We start from the raw sequence: 25,241 nt of genomic DNA, 5'->3' as shown, positions 1-25,241 counted from the left end.
TAGGAAAAGAAATGGATTAGCATTTTATTTACTTGATGCGTGTGTGTTTGCACGACAACAGGGGAAGCACTGATTGGAAGCAAAGATTGGACGAAATGATCGGAAGTATCAGGTAGGGAAGGCTCGATCGTGATTTTGTGATAGATAGGGAAAACGTGATCTGTTAGCAAGTAACAAGGGCAATCTTGTCCATTCAAATTGTATTTTAACTATAATGATTTAATATCATGAAAAACAATTATAAATAAATAAAAATTACCAAAATAATTGATTTGTGTATATATGATATTAAAAAACATTAGTAAGGGCAAATACAATATTTGGACACTACTAGAAAAATAGCCTTTAATGACACGCAAACAATGACACGCAGTGATTGACGATACGCATTTTTGGGCGCCCTAAAAATAATGTCCGTTTTATTAAAAAATGAAGCATAGATGACACGTATTTTTCCGCGCCCTAAAATTAGTGTCCAATAAAAAAAAACACGGAGGGCACCTATGTTAAAATGAGTGTCGTGTAGAGATGTCGCTTTATATTTTATTTAATGAAAGGCGCGTTTTCTTCTTCGCAGCTTGGGGGGAAACGAAAATCCCAAATTTTTGAAAGGCCGCCATTTTATCCTCTGCCTTATTTCCATAGTTCTTCTCTCTCACTTATCAATACCTAAAAAGCCCTAATATCATCACCACTCCTCATTTCTTTCAATCTACGACGCCGATCATGAAGTTCACAAAGCTTTCAAAGGATCCGGAATCGAGATCATTATCGGGCTAGGAACTCTTGAGAGATTCAAGGACAATCTAGGATCGAAGGTGGCTGTAACAAATGTTGTTCATGACATCGGTCACAGAAAAGGGAAATTCACCATTTTCATAAATTCATCATCTGCGAACCCTTAATAGGTGGCGTCTACGGTGGAAATAAAGGGTGAAATTGAAGTCTCCCGAAGAGAGAGAGAGAGAGAGAGAGAGAGAGAGAGAGAGAGAGAGAGAGACAGAGAGAGAAAGAGAAAGAGAGAAAGAGAAAGAGACTTGGGCACAGACTTGTAAAACCAATATCATCATCTTGTTCTTCCATCACTAGCTTCAACAATGGATGATTTCCATAATCCACGAGTTCAGGTTAGTAAAGATACTACTAATGAGTAATGATATGTTTTTTTATCTTTTGATATGTATTTGTGGATTTCATTGTTGTATCATGTATGCGTGTTTTTCAGGCACTGTTCATACTTTGGAATGTCAAAATTAGACCACCAACTACGAACCTCCGATCCCATACTCCATGAAAGATATGAACGAAGAATATTTACCAAACCTGCGAATCGATTAAATTCCCAGAAAACGAAAGTAATTTCCTCTAATTCCGAGACCGTGAACAGCAAATCTAATGACAATTCAGCGAGCCAAGAACACGAACATCTGAATTTTGATTCAGATTCGTGTGACTGATTTCAGATTTCAATTTCAAAACTCCGAACGAAAGTGTCGACTTGCGAACCAATCAGTGACACATTCAATTACGAGCGAACCTTTGTTTGAAGTTAAATCGATTTCTAAATCGAGTTCAGCAGTGCTCAACTTCAGTGAAAATTGTACATCAAAACTTCTACAACCTTACTTGGATGGGATTGTGGGGAAATTAATTGTACTTTTACAGGTATAAATAATTTTGTAGTAACCTTAAAAGATATGAATATATGAATACTGAATCATTTTTGTATTTACAGAATCCAAATTAAGCAGATGGTGTAAGAGGGAGCTTTGACTGCTTTAGCATCTGTTGCTGATTCATCTCAGGTATTATTCATCTTCATATTCTCTCACCAACTTGTTTATTTTCTTTAAATTGGTTCTCACATAGTTTATGATTTACAGGAGCATTTTCAAAAGTATTAGGATACAGTTTTGCCTTACTTGAAAGCTATACTCATGAATGCAACTGATAAAGCAAATTGTATGCTTCTTTTCTTTTTCTGTTATTAAACTTACTCTTTTAAAACAAATTGAGTTAAAGATTATAAATTTATAATTATATATTTTTATTGTAGGCATGGGCAAGACTCTGCAAGTGCCTAGGGCAAGATTTTCTCCCTTACATGAATGTTGTGATGCCACCATTGCTTCATTCTGTTCAACTTAAACCAGATGTTACAATTACTTCTGTTGATGATTCAGATGATAATATTGACAAGTTTGATGATGAAAAGTGTGATTTTTAATAAATTAAATGCTTGAATGAGAGTTAATGACCATTTTACCCTTTGATATTGCAGCATTGAGAGTATTACACTTGGAGATAAAAGAATAGGGATCAAAACTAGCGTCCTTGAGGAGAAAGCTACACTTGGAGATAAGAGAGTTAATGAGCATTTTACCCCTTTGGTGTTGCTATGCTGATGAATTAAAAGAAGGGTTTTTCCCATGGATTGATCAGGTGAAATGAAATTCCTCTTTTACCCTTTCTTGTCTTTTAACATTTGAAAAAAACCGGCTTAACTTTTTAATAAAAGACAGGTTGCACCAACATTAGTACCACTTCTTAAATTCTATTTCCATGAAGAAGTTAGGAAGGCTGCAGTTTCAGGCGAAATAAAATACCTCTTTTACCCCTGATAACTTTAACTGTTATTTTTTTATTTTCTTTCTGAGTGTTGACTTTTTCTTTGACTTTTTAGCTATGCCTGAGGTTATTCGTTTAGCAAAACTAGCTGTTGAAAAGGAGCAATCTCAGGGTCGCAATGAGTCATATGTAAACCGTTGTCATACTATATCATACCAGCTTTAGTAAAGGCTCTTCACAAGGTTATTTTCGTCATTCCCCCTATTTGTTGACTTATGTTTGCTCATATGAATCTTTATTTACTGGATTTTGTCTTTTAGGAACCTGAGACTGAAATTTGCTCAAGTATGATTGATTCAATCAAGGAATGTGCAAAAATTTTGTGGGCCCCTTTTAGATGAAAATCAAGCTAGAAGCATTGTTGAAAAGATCAAATAGGTGATCACTGCCAGCTCAGCAAGAAGAAATGAAAGGGGTGAAAGAGTCAAAACAGAGGACTTTGATGCAGAAGAAGGGGAAATGTTGAAAGAAGAAAACAAACAAGAGGAAGTATATGCTCTTATATTATATAATCTATTTTTTTATAAATCTGTTTATCTTAATAAATTATTCATAATATTTTCTTTTTTGTTAAATCTAGGTTGGTGATTGTTTGGGTACTCTACTCAAGACTTTCAAGACCCCATTTCTGCCTCTTTTTGATGAACTCTTGCCTTACTTGATGCCATTCTGGGTGAGTATTGAGTAACATTAATTATATTTTTTTAAATAATTATTTTTTATTTTTTAGTTTTTATACAAATATTAAAAATAAGACTTGCATTTTAAATTTAGGGCAAGGATAGGACATCTGAGGAGAAAAGAATAGCAATTTGCATATTTGATGACGTGGCAGAGCATTGTGGAGATGTAGCTCTAAAGTAAGCTTTTTTTAATTCTTTTGTTACTTTAGTATTTTTATTTTAAAAAAATTATAATTTTATATCTTGTTACAGATACTATGAAACTTTTCTACCATTGGGGTTGCAGGCATGCAATGACACAAGCACAAATGTTCACAAGGATAGCATAATTTAATATCAAACTATTATCATTATATTTTTTTATTTAATTCTAAATAAATATATATTTTTTCTATGTACCATTTCTTGTCGCTTTCCTCCTTGACCAGGTAATATCATCAATTTGTTTCTTTCTACTTAGTATTTCTTACTAGTTGTGAACAAGCCTCTCATCTCACATTTGAGTTTATAGGAATCAACAATCACTGTGAAACTTCTAGTGTTTAGATTTCTTACTGGTTGTGAACATTTGTTTCTTCCCTTTCTACCCTTCACTTGCAGGTTGATGATTTGTCAAGAATGTTCAGACTATTTTCCAAAAATACCCCATGGATTGGATCCTGTCTCTAGTATGTTTAAAAAGGTTTGTGATTTAGGAATTGGATTCTTTCTTTTAAGTAGAATATAGTTATTTGTATTTGTTGTCATCTGTTTTTATCTTTTTGATGCAATGCAGCATGTTGCTGCTGAAGGCACAACCTTGGTCAAACAGGCACAAGATGCTGCAAGTAATAAGAAGGCAGAAAAGAGATTGCAGGTTGATCCTGCTACATGGCCAATAATGATCTTTAGGGTCTGCTAGAAGGATTGGAGATTGCAGTTAAGCTTCTATCTAAGACTTCACGGCAAGGACTTGATGAATTTAAGCTAGCAATGCTTTACTTGATTTGGACATGAACCCTAAGATATCATATTTTGGCATGGCTAGGTAACCTTCTCAACAACATCATTCTACTTAAGCAGGTGATTAATCAAAGATTAAGTGATATTTTTAATCATGCTTGGCATTCCTTTCCAGTAAGAAACAGAGTTGTATGATTATTTGTTAGTTTTATAGGAATGTATAACACATATTAGCAATGTATTATTTTTGTTTAACATTTGAATGATTCTTTGTATGACATTATAATTTGTGCAATTTATTTTATATTATGCAATGGATTGTATTTTTTGTATATGGTATTTTATTTCTATTATAAGAAATTAAATGAAAATTTAATTTAAAAATTAATAAATATATAAATTTTTTTTTAAACATTTAAATTTACGATACGCAAAAATGTATGTCATCTTCATTTATGACATGGCCTTTCTTGACAGGGGCTTTCTTGATACGCATTGCATGTCATTAACACGCGCGTCGTAAGGTTACGACACGCGAATACGTGTCGTCTTCCTTTATGACAGGGCCTTCCTTGATACGCATTGCGTGTCGTAACCGCGCGTCGTAAATGCGCGTCGTAAATGCGCGTCGTCTGTAGACGACGCGCAAAAGCGCGTCGTCTCTCTTTATGACAAGGTCTTCCTTGACACGCATTTGCGCGTCGTCTGAGCGTTTTACGACGCGCAATGAGCGTCGTAAAAGGCCTTTTTTCTAGTAGTGGGAGTTTAGGCCTAGCAAATACCATATTTAGCAGTTTAGAAAGGGTTTATACGAAATTCTCCCAATTATTTGAATATTACCTTTTATCTTCCAATGAATTACTTCAAAATATCATCCATTTTTCCAAGAAGACGGCTTTCCATCTTCTCTCAACAATTCAGCTTGCTATTAATATTGGCTTCTATTTCCTCCTGTTTCTTCACTTTCCGTTCCAACATGCTCTCTAGTTCATTTATCTAAAATATGTTCCAACAAACATATATAATTAGTAGAAAATAGGGAAGGAAATAGTGTAACACCTGGAATCTAGAATGTCAATTATGGAAATAAATTCCCTTTTTCTAGGGGCTAACTCTTCGAGTTGATGGTATTAGCTCAACGTGTTAAAACTTTTTGGGGGGGCGCGTTTTAAGGACCAAATCGGCGAGTTGGACGCCGGTTGGGAAACCCTAATTTTTAGGGTTTTGCACCCTATTTAAACACCTTAAGTCCCAGATGTTGGCCTAATTCCCAGCCTTCATAGCCCCTAACCCTAATCTCGAAACCCTAGAGTCTCCTTGAGTGTTGTAAGCTCATTGTGGGTCTGTTTTGGTGTGTTTGAAGCTCATAGAAGGAAGAGAAGCTTGGTGCAAGGTGGTGGTTCAAGTAGGAGATTTCTAATCTTGATTCTCTACTCTATTTCCAACACATTTCGGGTATGAAGCTCTAACCTTGCTTAATATTTGCTTAGATCTCTTCTTGGGTTAGATTGTATGCTTTTAGCCATGGATGGATGGTTGTTAGAGAAGTAGAAGTCCCAAGTGTTTGTTCTTTCAGATCTATGATCTTCATGAGCTCTTTTGGCATAAAGGTGCCAACTTTATTGTCTTAAGCGCTTCAAGCATTCATTAAGTCCTTGTTTTGGCCTCTTTTAAGCATTTGAGCCTCTCTTAGTCATGCATGAGTGTAAAGTTGGAAACTTTACGTAGTCATTCAACTTTTTTGGCTAGATCTGCAATTTGGGGCTATGCCTTTGGTAATTTATTTCTTAATGATTAAGTCCTTATCATTTTAAGCCTAGGGGTTTGGATTTTGAACCCAATGTTGTAGTTCCTAGGGGTAATTTAGAAACTTTACCCTTCTAATTGGCATTATAGTGGAAATCTGAGTGGTTAAGCTCTTACTTTCGATTGGTTCAACCTAATGGATTAAGAGGTTAGATTCTTGGTGAACTCGGCGAGTTCATTGGTGAACTCGACGAGTTGGATCGGGTTTTCCCAATTTTACTGACCGATGGAGAAACTCGACGAGTTGAAGAACAACACGGCGAGTTGGGTCGTCACAGTTTGTTGACTTTGACTTTTGACTTATGTCTTTGAACAAGTTTGTCCCAAGGGGTACTTGAGGTAATCTGAATTGTAATTAAGGGAAGTACATGCTTAGGATAAGGCCCGTATGGGGTTGGGCCCGATTTGGAAAATTGGGCCATCAATGGGATTTTATGGATCTAGTAGTTTATGGCATTTTGGGCCTGAGTTATTAATGGGACATCGGGATACAAAGTGTTAGACTAGAAATATTGGTTGGGCCTTATGGCAAGACCATGTAAGGAGCTTGGGCCCAATTTTGAAAATTAGGCTATTGGTTGATTAGTGGGCCTTTAGGCCTTTCAGATTGTAGTTTGGGACATAGATTTGGACAAGGCTAGGATGGGGGTAAAATGGTCCTTTTACCTCAAGTATGGAATTGTGATTATGGATTGGAGCCCAATTGCTAATTGGGTGTATTGTTGGTATCGATAGTTTGGGAAGCCGTTAAGGCAATAGTTAGGGATTCTCTCAGCAAGTTTCTGTAGTGCGATGTTCTTACTATATCCATGGGTCGAAAGCACAAATGCCAACCCATTATGTGTTATGTGGTATGCTAGTTGTTTCTGTGATATGTGTATGCTAGTTGTCTCTTTGATACTTGCATGAAAGACTTTGGGGGGATCCCGTGGCATTTGGATATAAAACCATGTGGGATAGCTCATGGCATTCCAGTTAAATACCATTGGGGGGGGGGGGGGGGGGGCATTTCATATCAGATAAAGACCATAGGGGGAGCCCATGGCAATTATATGTATGTTGTATGATAGTTTGCGGTTGTATGTTGTGTGGTAATTTGGAGAAACTCACTAAGCTTTGTGTTTATACTTTTCAGTTTATGTTTCAGGTATTTCGGTTTTCAAATGGAAGAGCTTGGGATAATTGTAGGGCACACACCACATGTTTCCACCTTCTGTGAATTACTCTTATTTGTCGATGTTTTGCTAAAACTTAGCTACTTTGATTTTTAGGAAACGATATGTATTAACGATTTATTAATCTAAAAACAAAAATTTTTATGTCATGATTTTCGGGTCGTTACAAATAGCAACATACTTTACTATTTTCATCACAATATAGTGAACGCATCCACAATGAAAACATAATTTACATAATAAAGAATTTACATCTTATACATATTAGCAATGAACTTTACCTTTTTTACCAATATAGACAATGTACATACATTTATATAAGAACATACTATATAGAAACATATCTTTTATCCATAATAGCAATATACTTTACTATTTTTATTATAATATCAACATACTTTATTTTTTTACTGATAACACATGATAACACAGTAAGTAAATCAATATAGAAACATACCTTCTTTTAATATAAGGTGAAATCATGGGATGATGAGCCACACTCATAAATAGCCTGGCAATCCGTGTTTGCGCATCGTGTATTCGTGTCAGACACGAATTTACACGACACGAATTTGTTAAACACGAACACGGCACAAATTATAAAACTTGTTTGGGGTATCAAACACGAACACAACACGTAAAAAATTTGTGTGACACGTGACACGACACGAATAGACACGTTTTAACCGTGTTACACGAAAACACAAATAAACACGATTTTAATGCCTTTTTTTAAGCTAGGATGACAATTACATACAAATAATCTTAATCCGAAGTACAAAGTTCAAACTCAAAATTACAATCCCAAAATATTTTAAAACAAGTAAACGACTAAATTACTAACTACTAACCGTGTAAGAGGTTGAACTTTTAATCTAATCAGGCTCATCGTTGATATCCAAATTGACAACTTCGTTCACCACATCACCAACATTATAATTAACTTCTTCAAATAACCAATCTTTGGTAAAAATAATTGCTTCCGTGGAAACTTCAGTGGAAACGGGAATAGTCAATATATCTTGTGTCATAGCAGTAAGATCGGGATATTGAACATGATGCCATCTACAATATTTCAAAATATTTATTTATGTTGTTCTTGGCGTCCGAGGCTCCTTCAAATATAGGTCAAGTTCAGAATTTTTAGTTGAAACAACATACTCGTAATTAACGAGTCGAACACCTATTTGTAAAATGAGAACATTAAAAATATTGAATAAATATGATAAAAAAATAATAATAATAAATAGGACATTAATTAGGTCGAACAAATGAGCTACATTTGTGAGTTAAAACCAAGACACAACAACCAACCATGCCTAAAAAATTGCATATACATACGGATATTCAAAATCAAATCAAACCAAAAACAAGATTTTCATATCCATCCATAGTTAACCTACTGACATGCATATTTAAGGGAAGTTGTAGCATCTAGGCAAAAGAGTTACAAACAAATTTAGGGGCTTTGTCTTCCGGTGTGAGTCAATTAGAAACAAAAGCCTACAAAACACAACTTGAAATCATGTTTGGCTGCACAATTATTCAAAATCTAACATAGCCAGCGGGGCAGCATGTTGTTTTATTTTTAACATTTTTGACAGTGCAATTTCCTAGCATCTTAACACTACGTGATTAACGCTTATACATGATTTTATGTTTCATAGCTACTTTGTGCCATGATTAACACTACATTGATACAAGAAAATAACCCAACTCAAAGGTAGAAAAATGAAACAAAAAATCACAGGAGAGGCCAAGGAAACAAAAAAAAATAAACAGAAAATCACAAAGGAAAAGCATATACCATGTTTGTGTTAGAATCCATAAACTCAGAAGAAGCTATGGTTGCGATATACTATTGTGTGACCGAATGAAAGATCGTGATGAATCAGTGAGTATGATTGTGCTGTGTGCAGCTTTGATTTCACTTCAGAATGAGAGACATGGCATGAGAGTGGCGAGCGACGGTGAAAGGCTGAAGGACTGGAGATTGGAGAAGCACCAATGATATGGGACGATTCGGCCAACGATAGTTGATCTGTTGATGAATGGATGTCCAATTGTTCGATGATTGTGATTCGTGACTCGTGAGATGGAGAACTCAGGACAAGTCAACAAACGAAATTGAGAATTTGAGATGTAAGATGTCGGCACGCCCGTCCCAGAGGGTGGGCGATAGTGGCGACCGTCCATGGCTCATCTTTTAAAGCGACCCAAATTTTTTTATAGAAATTGTTATATTTAGAAGATAATACAAATAATTTTCTTTTAATTTTTGGTTTATTATAAAAAACTTGATGACATTTGTGTTTTTTAAAAGACCTATTTTTTTCTCTCGCCCTAGGCCTATAATATGTTTGGAACGGCCCTGAATGTCGGCGATTTTGGAAACGATTCAATTAGGGTTATAAACTAATTATTAACTTTTACGCAATCGGTCTCTAATATTTTATAAATATAAATTTTAACCCTAAAATATATATGTGTTTATATGCGTCACGTGTCAAAACGAATTTGTATCATGTCTTATACGTGTTTAAACTGGTTAAATCGTGTTTGACATGTATAAGACACGAAACACGGATTTAAAATATATGTTAGATACAAATAAACACGAAACATGAATTTCTAAAACACATACACGGAAAAGTTGTATCGTGTTCGTTTCGTTTTAATCGTGTCTTGTATCAAATTGTCAGGACTACTTGTAAGGTGTCCCCGACACGACGTTGCCCGGATCTGATGATCCTACCCCTTAAACTCAGATCCTACCCCGTAAACTCGCCCCTTCTTTTTCCCGCCAACACAATGCTCCCATATTTCAACATCTCCCAACGGATGCTGACTAGGGTTGGGGCCATATTTCTCACACATTGTCTTCTCATATTTGTCCTCCAATTTACCAAAACATTAAAATTGTTACCACTCTAAACACATGGAAAATAATTAAATACATCAAATCTTAAATCTAAAAAGGATAAAGATAACTTACAAATACGGTCCAAAAATTCTCATTAACCCAATGCTCAGGTTGGCTCCCAATCAACTCTCCAGATGCCAACTTCACCGTTGCACTCTTTTCAAGGTGAGTCTGCTTGAAAACATCTCCCCACAAAGGGTATTCCTCCTTTCCATTCTTCTACAAAAAAAAAACATACTTGTAATTTATGCTAAACAAAAAACAAATTACTAAAATTTATACACAAGATTCATTTACCATCTTCTTGCGGTGTTGTTCTGTTGTAATTGATCCACCTATATCTATTAAGATTGAACCATTAACACTACTGTTAAGATTTCTCTTTCCATTCTCGGATATATTTCTCCAAGTATGAGTCCTATATCTGTGTAGTAATAATAAATACAAGTTGTTTTATAATAAAAGAGAAAGCCATGATAATTATAAGAAATTTATTGTATTATATCACTCAACGACGTTATTTAGAGGTAACAAAATTTATTAGTATATATATATATATATATATATATATATATATATATATATATATATATATATATATATAGTTTTTTGACTTCTTATAGGATCAAATGGGAATGAAGCCACAACATATTGAGGGTTGGAGACAAATGCGCTAGAAAGAAGGTTCGGGTTGGTGTACAAGTCAAACACAACAAGATTGGGTAAGTAATAAACGAAATGAATGCGTTTTTTTTAAATATGTTATTATTATTAATTATAGTTTTTTTGTGTAAGGTATATTATTATTATTATTATTATTATTTTAATGATTAAATTTAGTTATTTGTTTTAATTATCGTATTTTTATTGTTTTCTTTATTTTAGGAGAAAATTCAAGACGAATATGAGAAAATGCAAAGCGAGGTCGGGGAAGGCAGAGAAGTAAATGAGGAAGAATGTCTAGAATGTGCCCTTGGGATGAGACGCAGGCATGCTCGCGGAGTGGGTAGGAGACCAACCGTCAACTTCAGTTTAATTCCAAATGAACGGCCTTCCACTTCCAAATCTTCATAATCTCAATCCCAATTTGATGCACAACAAATGCAAGAATACTTGCAACATAATAATGCATCATTGGGGGCATGTATTCCTAACTTCCAACCACCACCATTTCCTAACTTTCTATTCAACTCTAACACACAAGGAAGTACCTCTCAAGCGAGCCCAAGAGGATGGAAGAAGAAGGAGAAGAAGAAGAAGAAGAAGAAGATAATGATGGTTGATGTTTTGTATTATTTTGAACAATGTTAAGTACTTAATATTAAACTTGAATTTGATGTTTTCAATTTGAACAATGATAGCTAGTTATTGTATCTTAATTGATTATGCTGCAAAGTGTTTGGATTTGTTAAAAATATAGGAATGACAAAGAACAGAATCAGTAAAAAAAAAAAATCAGTGCCTCTCCCGACGACAAGTCGTCGATATAGGTATTTAATCGACAACTGTGAAAAACCTGTAATGACAACATGTCGTCGTGATAGCTTGTACATATCCCGACGACATATCGTCGCTAAATTATCCCGACGACATATCGTCGTCACTGGTAATTAAATAAAACTTTTTTTTTTCGAAATTATCATCGACGAAACCTGTACCGACGACATGTCGTCAGAGAAGTAGGAACCTATGTCGACGACACCTATGCTGACACCCTTTTTGACCTATGCCGGCGACTCAGTAACAACCTTGGTTGTCGGTATACCCTATGACGACGACATGTCATTGGTACAGGGTCAGAAAATGTTGTCGCCATAGGGGGTTAATGTTGTATTATACATCATAATAACTCTAGATCATCGTCTCAAATCAACCTCCAGGTACACAAATAAACAATTTAAATACCAAAATCTTTAACTGGAGGACATTATGATGACTAACCAAAATATGTAACATTTAAATTCGGTAAATGAAGTGTTAAACTAAACTGAACAATACATCAGCAAAAAAAGAATACTAACTAAACCTTTCTGGCAAAATTGATGTCAAGTTACAAGGTATCTTTTTCTTTATCCTCGAAAGAGTCATGAAAATTTTGGTAGAGCGGGAATGAAATTTTGAGCGATTACGGAGCAGCAATGAAATCAAAAATTCAAAGGAAATGAAAATTTATGAATTTAGGACAGCATAGAGCCCTATTGACTTATAAAAACGTGTCTTATAAAGAAAATATCAAATAGGATTAGGTTTATATTAAATAGAACCCAGATTTCCTTAAAACCGGGATTATATATAATGGGTCCTATTAATCTATTATTTATTTTGTAGTAGCGAATATATCATGAATTCGTTGGTTACTATCTCTATTGTTTTAGGGGGGGAAAACAAAGAATAATATCATGAACTTGCAAATAAATTTAAAGTTATAATAATAGAATCAGATTTTACCTTCCGAGACAACCTATTCCAATAATAAAGACACCACAATAGCAGGGGAAGTGACACATTTTATGTGGATTTTACAAGCTGCAGAGCAAGATACAAGAGTTGATGTTAGATTTTTGGATCAGAATATATGGATGAATATCTAAAATAAGGGAAAAGTAAAGGGAAACCTTATTAGCATTTTACCCAACATTTGTAATTGTGTGACTCCAAGTAAGACCGGAATCCCTTTGTAGCCTCTACCATGGGAATTGGGAAGGAGGAGGTATTCAGTGTTCTGTAGCTCAAGTAAATATGATGTGGAGCTCAACTACTTAAAGACGAACCAAAATGCCAAAATGGTAGCTTTTAATTTGTTGTCCTATTTCACTGCAATGGGTTGGTAAAACCCATTAAATAGAAAGTTAAAATAAAAAACTATTGGTTAAAAGTAAATATAAATTGTCCTAATTGTCTGTCTTATGTTGAGCGGGTAAATACCATTTTCATGTTCTCTTTTTTCCCAAATGCAGGTTTTGAGTTTAGCCAAACAGAGAAACTTTGCCATAACGTTTAATATAAATTTATGTTTTATCAAAATAAGTAATAAATTGTTTACAATAGTTATTTTTATTTATATTTTAAAATATAAACATAATAAGATATACTATCACCGTATCAAACTTATTGTCTACTTTTGACTTTTAAAGTCTTTATTTTTCAACTTTGTCCTTAAATATTTTTGTTTTAGATACTTGATGCAAAATATATGAATCAATTGTGTTTTATGTCTTTTCATTGTTATAAGCTTCATTAAGTAATATATAACATAAATAAAAATAATTAAGGTCAAAATTGATGAATAAATACTTCAAAAATCAAAAATAGACAACAATTATAGGACGGAGAGAGTAATGCTTACAATTTCTTAATCATATTTTCAATCAAATAAATAATCTACAACTTCACATAGAATGTTTTACCCAACATGTAACATAAAAATCTATTTATCAAATAAAATACACAATGAATTAAGAACTAAGACTTAACTTTTTACCCAAAAAAAATGAAGCATACTTTTATATATATTTTTTTATTCATGACGTGGATCAAGTTGTATCATATGAAAGATATAAATTTTATGGATGTGGGAATGAAAAATAAAATAAATTGGTTATCGAGAAAACTATTAATGATCTAAATTGGGAGGGTATTCCGATTTTTGGCATCTTACTGGACCACTTTGTGGTGCTCTTTTAAGAAGAGTGATTATTGGAGGTGGTTTTGGTACCAAAAATTCAGTCAAAGATGTAGTACAAGATGTACAAATTGATTCCTCTACTATCAACTTTCAACATGATATACCAAGTCATAGTTTTCTGTTATAGTTAGGTATACAAGCAGGGGCGTAGGCAGTAAGGATGAAGGTAGGACCTATCTTTTTTTTCTTTTCTTTTTTTTTTTTTTTTTTTTTTAATATACGAAGTATTTATTAAAAAAAAATAAGAACCCGCCTTATTTTTTATAAAAAACCTACCTTTGACTCATGACATCGTCCCATATCAGAAGCACATATCTTTTTTTTTTATATCAAAAGCCCATATCTTTTGCCCATAATCTATTAAGCTATAGCCCAATCAATTGATCCATTATTTTATTTTATTTTTTAAAAAAAAGAAAAAGAAAATGTGAAATAGAAATAAGAAACGGAAAAGACGCAAACTCCTTGCGTTTGGAAATTGGAATCGATCATTCATCATCGTGACATCGTCCCTGACTCCCTGTGTGCTCGGCCGGCCGACGTCCGGAAAGGTCGTCGTCGTCCTCGTCTGCCCGTCAGGTGGTAGCATCCTATCGGTAATTTTTGATTGACCATCACTCCATCGATCAACACTTAAGTTTGTAACTTACAAGTTACAAGTGTTACAACTTATATTACAATTTCAGAAGAATTCTTTGCCTTTTGTTGTTCAAAATCAAAATCCTTTGTTTGATTAATGATTGTACACTTGTATGATTTCATGATTTATATCACATTATCACTGAATCCTTGATCAGATTTCAGAATTCTTAATTTGTTTTTGTTAAGTGTTAACAGTTTTGAGAATTCTTTATGGTAAGTGTCAATAGATTTCAGATTTTCAGAGTTGTTATTGTCTATTTGATATAAAAACATTGTTTGTTCAACCGCTATTGTCTTAATTTTTATGTTATATTGTTATTGTCTTGATTTTGTGATTTGTCTATTACTCTATTTGATAACAAAAGATTGATAATGGTTATTAGTTTGATACTTTTTATAACATTCAATTTCATAATTCAATTTCAGAATAAAGCATCAACATTCAAGAATGTCTTTACATAAGTTTTATAAAAAGAAAGAAGATGGTGAACAACAACATAAGTATAAGAAGGTTGATTTAAATGCACTACCTGTTTATCCATTTGAACAACCAAGTATAGAATTTTATCATGTAAACCAAAGAGATGAAATTAGAAAAGCATACTTGCAAAAAGGGCATTTTCAACCTCTAAATCATAAGTTCCCACCACGTAATTTTGGAGGTAAACCTCGAAGATTTATTCAATCTCGGTTTGATGATAATAAATATTGGTTAGAATATAGTATAAAGGAGGATGCAGCATTTTGTTTATGTTGTTATCTATTCAAATCAAGTATACCAAATCAAGGTGGATTAGATCATTTTGTGAAAACTGGATTCAAAGCTTGGAATAGGAAATCATGAATAGATAAACACAAAGAAGGAACTCCACACACAATTGATGTCCAAAAGTGTCAAAGTTTGATGAACCAAAGACAATCCATCATGTCTGCTTTTGAAAAACAAACTACTTTACAAGAAAAAGAATATTGTACTCATTTGAATGCTTTAATTGATTGTGTTAGGTTCCTACTCCGACAAGGGTTAGCATTTCGTGGTCATAACGAGAAGGAAGACTCGGACAATAAAGGTAACTTTCTTGAACTATTACAGTGGTTAGCCGATTGATGTGATGTTGTAGATCGCGTTGTGTTAAAGAATGCACCAAAAATGCACAAATGAAATGCGGTGAAATCCAAAAAGATATTGTGCAAGCATGTTCATATTTAAATTTAAATGTTATTACGGGAGATCTTGGAAATGACTTTTTTGCAGTTTTAGTAGACGAGTCACGTGATGTGTCATGTAAAGAACAAATGGCATTGGTTTTGCGATTTGTTAATAAAAAAGGTGAAGTTGTAGAAAGGTTTGTTGGCATTAGAAATGTTAATGACACTTTAGCTTTATCATTAAAGGCTACCATTCATGATATGCTTTCAAAATGGAATTTGAGTCCTAGTAGGATTAGAGGACAAGGATATGATGGTGCTAGTAACATGAGTGGTGCATTCAATGGATTGAAGACTTTGATTATGAATGAAACAAAATCTACACACTTTGTTCATTGTTTTGCTCACCAATTACAGTTAGCCCTAGTGTTTGTTGCAAAGAATCACACGACGGTTAATGATTTCTTTGATGTGGTTTCTCGTTTGTTAAATATTATTGGGTCTTCTTACAAACGACGAGATAAATTAAGAAAAAAAAACAAGCAGATAAAGTTATGGCAGCACTGGCTGAAGGTATGGTTAATACTAAATTGTAAATTATAATTATTTTTAGTTGTTTATACTAATTATTCTACTAATTAAATTCGTGTGTGGTTTATTTTAAGTGAGTTTGAGAGTGGTACTGGTTTGAATCAAGAAGTAGATATTAAACGGCCATCTGATACTCGATGGGGTTCTCATTTTGCATCTTTATTAAATATTCAGACCATATATGCTTCCATTTGTGATGTACTTGAAGACCTTGGTGAATTTGATAGTGATCGTGATCGTTGAGCTGAAGCAATTCGCATCTTAAAGTGGTTAAAATCGTTTGATTTTGTGTTTTGTCTACATTTGATGGTTGATATCTCGGGAGTGACAGATCATTTGAATGCAATACTACAAAGAAAAGACCAAGATATCGTAAATGCCATGAATCAAGTAAGTAGCTCAAAAAAAGCAATTCAAGAAATTAGGGATGTAGGGTGGGAACCACTTTTAGAGAAAGTTACTTTGTTTTGTGCTAAAAACGAAGTTAAAGTCGTGGATTTCGAAGATGAATATTATAATGGATACAGTCGTCGAAGAGGCTCATAGGTTAGTAATTTTTGTTACTACTAACTATCACATTGATTTATAAATTTATTGTCTCTTATCATTAGTTACTAATATACTTGTATATATATTTTTAAGGTTAACAACTTGCACCACTATCAAGTTGATGTATTTAAGGAGGTAATTGATATGCAACTTCAAGAGCTAAACCATCACTTTAATGAAGTAAACACAAATTTACTTCTTTCAATTGCTTGTTTGTGCCCCACTGAATCTTTCAAAGCCTTTGATTTGGATAAAATAATGAAAATGGCTACCCTTTATCCAGAAGAGTTTCCAACAGAATATGATCTTCGAGTTCTTGAAGTGGAGCTTGGAAATTACATTAAAGATGTGCGAGAAGACGAACGATTTAATGATTTGAAGAGCATTGGAGACCTTGCCAAAAAGATGGTCCAAGAAAAGAAGCATATAATATTTCCCAAGATTTATCTTCTTGTGAAACTTGCATTAATCTTACCCGTAGCAACAGCAAGTGTGGAACGTGCATTTTCAGCAATGAAGTTAATAAAAACTGATATACACAACAAAATGAGTGATCAATTTTTGAGTGATGGTTTAGTGTCATATATTGGAAAAAATGTTTTAAAAGGCATCGGTAATGACACAATTGTGAAAATGTTTCAAGATATAAGACATCATAGGGTTCAATTTTAATAACTTTATTATAACTATTGAATTGATGTTTAAATATTTTAGGCATGCAACCCGACCCGCTACCACTAGTATTCTTTAATCTTTCATATTTTTTTCAACTTCATTTACATAAGGAACCACGTGGTTTTTAGTTCTAGATTCGCCACTGTATACAAGGTAAACTAAATACGTCAAGAACTAGGAAATTTGATGGTGATAGGTTCGGTTCGAAAAAAATTTAGGAAAGATGGAAATAGTTTTTTATATTTACAACGCAAATCACATTACTTGCAATTTTGTATTTGATTATTTGATTTACTTTACACTATAAATGATGACATACCACACCTGTGCACCAGCAAGTCGGACCTGGTTTATTTGTTGAACCAATAAGTTGTCAATTCTCAACCTTGTCAAAGTTGTCGTGCAGATTTCAAGTGGCGGGCATAAGTAACAAACAAACATAAGTGATGGACAGAAGTGACATAAAGAAGTGCATGACCTAAATACATGACTCGTGTACATGACCTAAGTGCATGACCTATTTGAACCCAACAAGATAAAGGGCCTTGACATCCTTACATATAAGCGTATATTTATATTCATTAACTATACATATTGGGTCACACTCATAAAATATTAGTATATTATATTATATTATATTATATTATATTATATTATATTATATTATATTATATTATATTATATTATATTTGTTGATCAAAATGCATTGTATGCACATATGAGTATATCCTAAGTTGTCTCTATCTAGAAGATTATCATGATTCACATTGCTAAACGTAATTTCAATGTAAATTGGATGACAGGTAAATCATATCTTATAAATAACTAAGGTTTCTAGCCTAAAAGGAGTGGAGAAGAAAACCCTCGGGACCTTTCTTTGAGCTTGTATCGTTCACTATCATTAGAAACTGACTTTATCATCGGAGTGTTGTCTCAGGTCCCCGCCCAAGATTGTTTCAGGTATCACCGGAGTCAAGATTAGGCGAAAATCGTGGCACGTTTCCTTGTTTCCACCGTCTCGTGAACCTACTTATTCATCATTGACACCTTTCGTAAGGCCATGAACAAAACCCACAAAAGAGAGCATGGCTTTTAGATCAGGGGACTCTTCTCATAGTCATATCCCATCGTAACCAACATCACTTCTGGGGAAATCAGTTTCTTCTCGTATTTCACAGTATCAATCATAACGTCCACACCTATGACGGTGTACCCCAGAAACACAAGACCACAACTTGATATCTAAAAATTTCAAGACCTTGGGGTGTTCAACACTAGATATCTAAAAATTAAATCTTAACAACAACTAGACCCTGGAGTGTTGGGTGTTCAACACTGGATATCTAAAAATTTTGCATATTCTTGAACACCCCTAACTAGACCCAACTTGTACCTAGTAGTTTCTATATTCTCTAAGCTCTCATTAAGTTTCTAAGAGCATCTCCAACACACCCCAAATCCCATTTTCCCTTATTTCTTCCCCCATTCTCCTCCAACCCTACCTTATTTTCATCTTAATTTTTGAATATATGAATAGTATTCCCCTAAATATGAAGGAACATTATTCATTTCTCAAAAAATAGAGGTAAAATATCAATTGCCAGTTGTAGCCCCTCTCGTTTTTAATTTATACATTTATAGTTTATTTTTATCTATTAATCATTTTATTATAATTCATATGTAATATTTTGTAACACCCTGTTCCGAATCTTTTCCTAATTTGGGGTCGTGACTCGAGAATCGAATATCATAATGTAACAACACTAAAATTATGAGGTAAAATTTTCATTTTTAATTCAACCAAAACATTGATTATCTTTAAGCCAACATTCAATATCCATTTTCTAAATATTCAAAAGTAATTTATAAGAAAACGGTTATCAAAGTAAAATCCCAAAATCATCATAATGCGGAAACATGGGTTATACGCTGCGATCAAGCGGGACCCTTCCCTTTTGAACCGCAAGTACTTGAAACCATAACCATAAAAACTGTAAGCACAAAGATTAGTGAGTTCCCCAAAATATCACATAGCATACATAATAACCACATATTGGGGCCCCTCCCTTCATCGAGCCCTGCTCGGTATACAGATTTGTCAGTCATCAGGCCCCACCTGGTACACATATAATCATACAAACATATAATCATACGAACACATACAATAATCACAAAGACAATAACATACCATACATTTATCGAGCCCCGCCTGACATCGGGTGTTGCCTGGTAATGAAGGGTTTTGAGCATTCTAACACTCCTAAGGTGTACATGCAACCCTAGTAAGAAAAACATACCTTTCTTGTTGCTTGGATTCCTTGAGAACCTTGTGACCCTATCACCTCAAGTGTGATGCCTCAAATGTCTCACACAACACCACAACACTTGGAATAACCTTGAGAGAAGACACTTATCACTCAAAATCGGCTAGCCCTCTAGTTCTCTTCTTAGTGCCCGATTTTGCTTGCCTTGGAGCTTCTTATATTGTGTGCCACAAGTAGGGTTACTCCATGTAAACCCTAATGTGCATGGCTTTTCATATTCCATGATCCATGGGTTTGTAACCTCCATGGACTAGCCATGGAGCACCTTATGGGTTTTAGCCCAATTCATATAAACCATGGATCATTTGTCACACCCCCAAACCAAGGATGGCGGAAACGTCCGGGGGTGGAGGACTTCATGTAGAGTATCACAACAATGAGTATAATAGTGCTCAAAGTAAATACAACCATCATAAATATAATTGAAAAAGTTACACCAAAGTATATGTTTACATGATTCAAATCAATTACATTATGATACAAAATGAACTGTTCAACGATTTATCGTCCCATCCTCAAAACGTGGTTGATTTCCTGTTTCACTGAATTCCTGAGAATACAAGTAGTTTTGAAAAGTGTCAAGACAAAGGTTGGTGAGTTCATAAGCTTTTGACAGTAAGAGTTTGAAAATCGATCTTTGTAAAGAGATGTATGATACCAAGAAAAATCCAATATTTTCCTTACAAAAGTTATGTAGTCCTAAATACCAGGACCGAAAATGAACAACTATTTGTCATACTTAAAGATATAAAAGTGATTTTAAATCGGCATAAAACCCTTTCTGATGTGAGAAAAATACCGTAATGAATGATGTGTAGTCTTAAATACCAAGACCGAAAGTATACAATAAAGTATGTAATTGTTGATGTAAAAAGTGATTTTAAATCGACATAAAACCCTTTTTGATATGAAGGCGTATAAGTATTTTTCTATACTTAAAGTAATTTTAGTGAGCTAAATAGACATAACTCGCTAATTTAAAGTTAGAACCCGTAAATCTTATGATTGTTAATACCACATGTGAGCTATCATAACTATACTTGACATAGACGGCCGCATAATACGACGTTCTTCAGGCGTCGCCTTTAAATGACACTTGTCACCACAGACCTGCCGGTCTAGCTGTTGCAAGCAGCTCTGGTATGGGTTTGTCAAACCCAATATAGATCTATACACAACTATCACGTTCTCCCTACAAGAGACTCTGGTTACAATTTACAGGACTTTTTGACTTTGTTACTTTGGAAGTAACCCGAAGGGAATGACTCACAAATTTATTCATTAACAGATTTACGTGAACTAAACGGAAAACCTTTGGTAAATAAGTTTGAGAAGTAAATGATACATAAACTATACCTATTATAGTTTATCCAAAACGTTTGTAATGTATAAGAATTCTTTTATGAATGCTTTAATGCTATGAATCCATAAACTATGCTCATTATAGCTTAATATACGTGTTTTAGATGAATGAATAATATTATCATGAATGACTATGTTTCAGTTTATGATGATAAACTAACAAGGAAAACACATTCAATATTTAGAACTTATCGTTATACACTTTGCTCAACATAATACAAAGTGTTATGAAAGTTATAAGCTGTTAACTAATTTTCAACCTTTCTACACTGTTTTTGAAAAGTCACAGAAAAATCATACGAAGTTGAAAACTAAATCCGTAAATTTTGAGAGTTCCCAAAATGCGTCTAGTTTACTCATAATTTTTATCATGATTTTTAATGACCTCCAACTTGGGTGAAAAAGTCCATAATCACAGACTGGTCCGGATTGGTGTTTGAAATGATAGGCAGTTTTGTAAAAATCACCATAAATTGTAGAAAAATCGTATGGAGATTTGCAAGTAGTCATTTTAAAGCTAATAACTGGAAATACTTAAACCTAAAACAGTTTTTCAAACAAAAATGTTTAAGTTGTCCAAAACAGTCCGTGAATGGAGTCCAACTTTTCTGATGAAAGCTGTTAGAAAAATTTAGTTATGTTCTTGGTGATTTAACTTGTATTCCCCCCCTAAAAACTTAAGAAAACATAAAAATGTAGGGGTATGAACTCACCTTGAGTGATTTCAGTAGATAAGTGTTGATGAAGAGAAGTGTTCAACCCAAGAACACTTGAAGAATCCCTTGAAGATTCGAAGCTCTAACACAAATATAATGGAGTTTGTGTAAGATATCCATGATTTGAGTGGAAATAATTGAGATAATCATAAAGAGAATGGATTATGCTTACCAAATGTGGAGGAAAAACTCAAGATCAGCCCTGGAAATCTCGAATTTCTAGAGAGAGGAAGTGAGAGAGAAAAGAGTTTGATCTTCTTGTGAAATGAGAGCAAATGAGAGAAGTGAGGAGAGAGGATGAATATTCGGCTCTCAAAAATGTGGGAAAGAGTGATGATTGAGTGGAAAGGACATTGATGTGACCTAGGTAAGGTGGGGAGGTGTGGCTGGTCATAGAGTGGGTGTGGGAGTGGTTGCTTGTGTCATAAAATAAAGCAAAGTCAACACTCCACCTCTTTGTACTTTACCCACTTGCTTTTATTATTTAAATAAAGATTTTTATGAAAATATGATTAAATTGTGAATATTTAGGGTTTATTATGTTAAAATATGATTTTGGGTGAAAATCCCGTGTTAAAATAATTAAAAACGGGCCTTAAACGCAAAACTACGCGAAAACCGGGAGAAAATGAGTTCCCAGCGAGACCTCTCGGTCCTAGGCCGAGGTTCGGTCCCTAGGCCGAGGCTCGGTCCATGCTGAGGATTGTAGCCGGAAATGAACAGAGGGAAACGAAGGGGCGAGGAGCTCGGTCCGAAGTCAGAAGCGAGGGCTCGGTCCTCGATCCTCAGAAGGGAAGGTTCGGCAAGCCATCAGAAGGGAGGGTTCGGTTAGTCATCAGAAGAGGAAATGGTCAGAACCGAAAGGTGTCGAACGTTCGGGTTCGGTTGAGCAGCCTTCGGCTCAGAAGGGTTCGGTTCCTAAGAGGGGTTTCGGGTCCTAAGAGGGGTTTCGGTTCCTAAGAGGGGTTTCGGGTCCTAAGAGGGGTTTCGGTTCCTTAAGTCCGTTTTTCGCGTACACTTCCGTTTTTGGGCTGTTCTCGCCAAATTCGAGGGTCGGGATGCCCCGAGTGATTATAGAGAGTTGGGAGAGATTTCGAGGGAGATTTGAGAGAGATTCCATATACTCAGAGAGATTTGGGAGAGATTTGACATACTTGGGGAGATTTCACATACAAAGAGATATTTGGGAGAGATTTCACATTCTTAGAGAGATTTGGGAGAGATTTGACATTCTTGGAGAGATTTCTCATTCAGAGAGAGATTTGGGAGAGATTTCACATACTTAGAGAGATTTGGGAGAGATTTGACATTCTTGGAGAGATTTCTCATACAAAGAGAGATTTGGGAGAGATTTCACATACTTAGAGAGATTCGGGAGAGATTTGACATTCTTGGAGAGATTTCTCATTCAGAGAGAGATTTGGGAGAGATTTCACATACTTAGAGAGATTTGGGAGAGATTTGACATTCTTGGAGAGATTTCTCATACAAAGAGAGATTTGGGAGAGATTTCACATACTTAGAGAGATTTGGGAGAGATTTCTGATAAGAAGAGATGGAGTGAATACGATTGAGAGAGGTTTCATTGGTGACCCTTTTTGAGTGTTCGGCTTCGCAATGCAGGGTCCGTAAGCCCCGTTAAGCCTTGTTTAAGGATCTTGCATACTCCCGATGAGTATGCAACATTGTTTTATCGGTTTGGCTCGCCACGTACCATAGTTTTAGGTTAAGGAGATCTAGATGTACGCACTTTTCAATTTATGATTTCTCATTAGAATAGAGAGTTGTTTAGAAATTACATAACGTAAACTCTAATACTCACGGCAAATTGAGTTGACCGGTTTGACTTGTTGACTTTAGTTGACTTTGACTTGACCGAAAATTGACGGTTGTCACATCATTAGCCCACTATACAAGAATAGGTGATTTACACAATCAACCCCATATATTTAATTAGTCTCCTTTTGATCACTTAATTAATTCTTGATCAATACTAATCAAATAATGTAACATCCCAAAGTACGACCCCAAAATTTTTGTTTAAATAGTAATAAAAATCATATACTGAATGTCATATCAGAAAAACCATACGTCAGATATCTAAACTCATAATAAAATATCGTGAAACAACTGAATCAAATCAAACTATGAATCAAAACAAACTCCCAGGATAAAGACTAAAGCTGTGGTGTGTGCGATGCCATCATCCCGAGCTCTTCCCCTTACTTGCGGAAGTACCTGAAACCAAAATTGAAACCGTAAGCACGAAGCTTAGTGAGCTCCCCCAAACTACCACATACCATACAATAACATATAAACACGTATTGGGCCTTGCCCACTGCATCGGGCCAAAGCCCGGAAACTGCATCGGACCGTAGTCCGGAACTGACTGGGACCTTGTCCCCTGCATCGGACCGGTGTCCGGAACTAGCTGCATCGGACCGAAGTCCGGAACTGAACGATCATAGCATAGCATAAACACATATCAATTTAGCATAACACATATCATCTAGCATAAGCACATATACTGCATACTGCATCGGACCGTAGCCCGGAACACATAACACATAATTCTATCTGAGTCACAAAGACATCACACATACTAACAACTGCATCGGACCAAAGTCCGGAAACTACTGCTAACTTAAACGGGCTGGCATTGTGGCCTTAGACCCGTTCCTACTGGAAGGAAAACTCACCTCGTAGCCTAGCTGCTGAAAGGACTGCTCCGGAATCTGTCTGTTGCGGCTCCGGTTTCACCCCGGCTACAATATCCATGAGCACCAACAATCAGATACTGATAATAATACTGAGGGTAAAATGACTCTCCTACCCCTGATCCAAGTCAACCTATATGTCACAGTCAACACTCAGTTGACCTGACTCGTCGAGTTGGGTCCCCAACTCGTCGAGTCCTTATTCTTACTTTCTTGATTCCACTTGCTGCTACTCCTCGAGTTTTGGTGCAAACTCGGCGAGTTCCTCGTCACTACTAATACTATGACAATCTGCATCCGACTTGCCGAGTTGTATGAACAACTCGTCGAGTTCTCCTTCATCCGATGATCATTCTAGCTGTGACTCGCCGAGTTGTATTAACAAATCGTCGAGTCTGTTCTTGAAGTATGAAGATTGCCTTGGACTCGCCGAGTCATGGCATTGACTCGTCGAGTTCTCCCACGAATGAGTCTAACCCTCTAGCTCACCGAGTCCACCTCTCACCCACTGGTTCCACTCAGCATAACTCGAAAAAGAAACACAGGGGACTCGCGACTCGACTCGTCGAGTCAGAAAAACGACTCGCCGAGTCGTATGCATGCAAACATTATATACTCAATTCTGCTTGAAACCAGTCCATACCAGTAATAGATCTGGGTTCCTGGGACTTGAT

General features: G+C 35.1%; 2 protein-coding genes and 1 pseudogene across 6 annotated transcripts; 2 read left to right on the top strand and 1 right to left on the bottom strand.

The window, feature by feature from the left end:
- Nucleotides 1-1,097: 1,097 nt before the first annotated feature.
- Nucleotides 1,098-4,212, top strand: LOC128132407 (uncharacterized; annotated as a pseudogene).
- Nucleotides 4,213-9,738: 5,526 nt separating this feature from the next.
- On the bottom strand, nt 9,739-12,913 carry LOC111883429 (uncharacterized). Of its 5 annotated transcripts, none has more exons than XM_023879761.2 (5): nt 12,773-12,913; nt 12,606-12,683; nt 10,455-10,581; nt 10,230-10,376; nt 9,739-10,129 (listed from the first exon to the last, which is right to left on the bottom strand). In XM_023879761.2, exons 2-5 carry the CDS (start codon nt 12,662-12,664, stop codon nt 9,986-9,988), a joined length of 477 nt encoding a protein of 158 aa, XP_023735529.1. In that variant the 5' UTR covers nt 12,665-12,683; nt 12,773-12,913; the 3' UTR covers nt 9,739-9,985. The 5 variants fall into 5 exon arrangements, 3 of the variants coding, with proteins under 3 accessions (XP_023735529.1, XP_042755160.1, XP_023735530.1); XM_042899226.1 differs by having other exon boundaries at nt 10,230-10,373; XM_023879762.3 differs by having other exon boundaries at nt 12,789-12,862.
- A 2,019-nt stretch (nt 12,914-14,932) lies between these two features.
- Nucleotides 14,933-17,445, top strand: LOC111883364 (uncharacterized). The gene is made up of 6 exons (XM_023879688.1): nt 14,933-15,195; nt 15,490-15,554; nt 15,740-16,211; nt 16,299-16,438; nt 16,556-16,614; nt 16,867-17,445. The coding sequence occupies exons 1-6, from the start codon at nt 14,933-14,935 to the stop codon at nt 17,443-17,445; spliced, it is 1,578 nt and encodes a 525-aa protein (XP_023735456.1).
- The last annotated feature ends 7,796 nt before the right edge of the window (nt 17,446-25,241 follow it).

This window comes from Lactuca sativa, chromosome 2 (genome assembly GCF_002870075.4).
Source record: "Lactuca sativa cultivar Salinas chromosome 2, Lsat_Salinas_v11, whole genome shotgun sequence".
Taxonomy (NCBI): Eukaryota; Viridiplantae; Streptophyta; class Magnoliopsida; order Asterales; family Asteraceae; genus Lactuca; species Lactuca sativa.
Note: the sequence above shows the minus strand (reverse complement) of the source record. Positions and strands in the feature narration are given on the sequence as shown.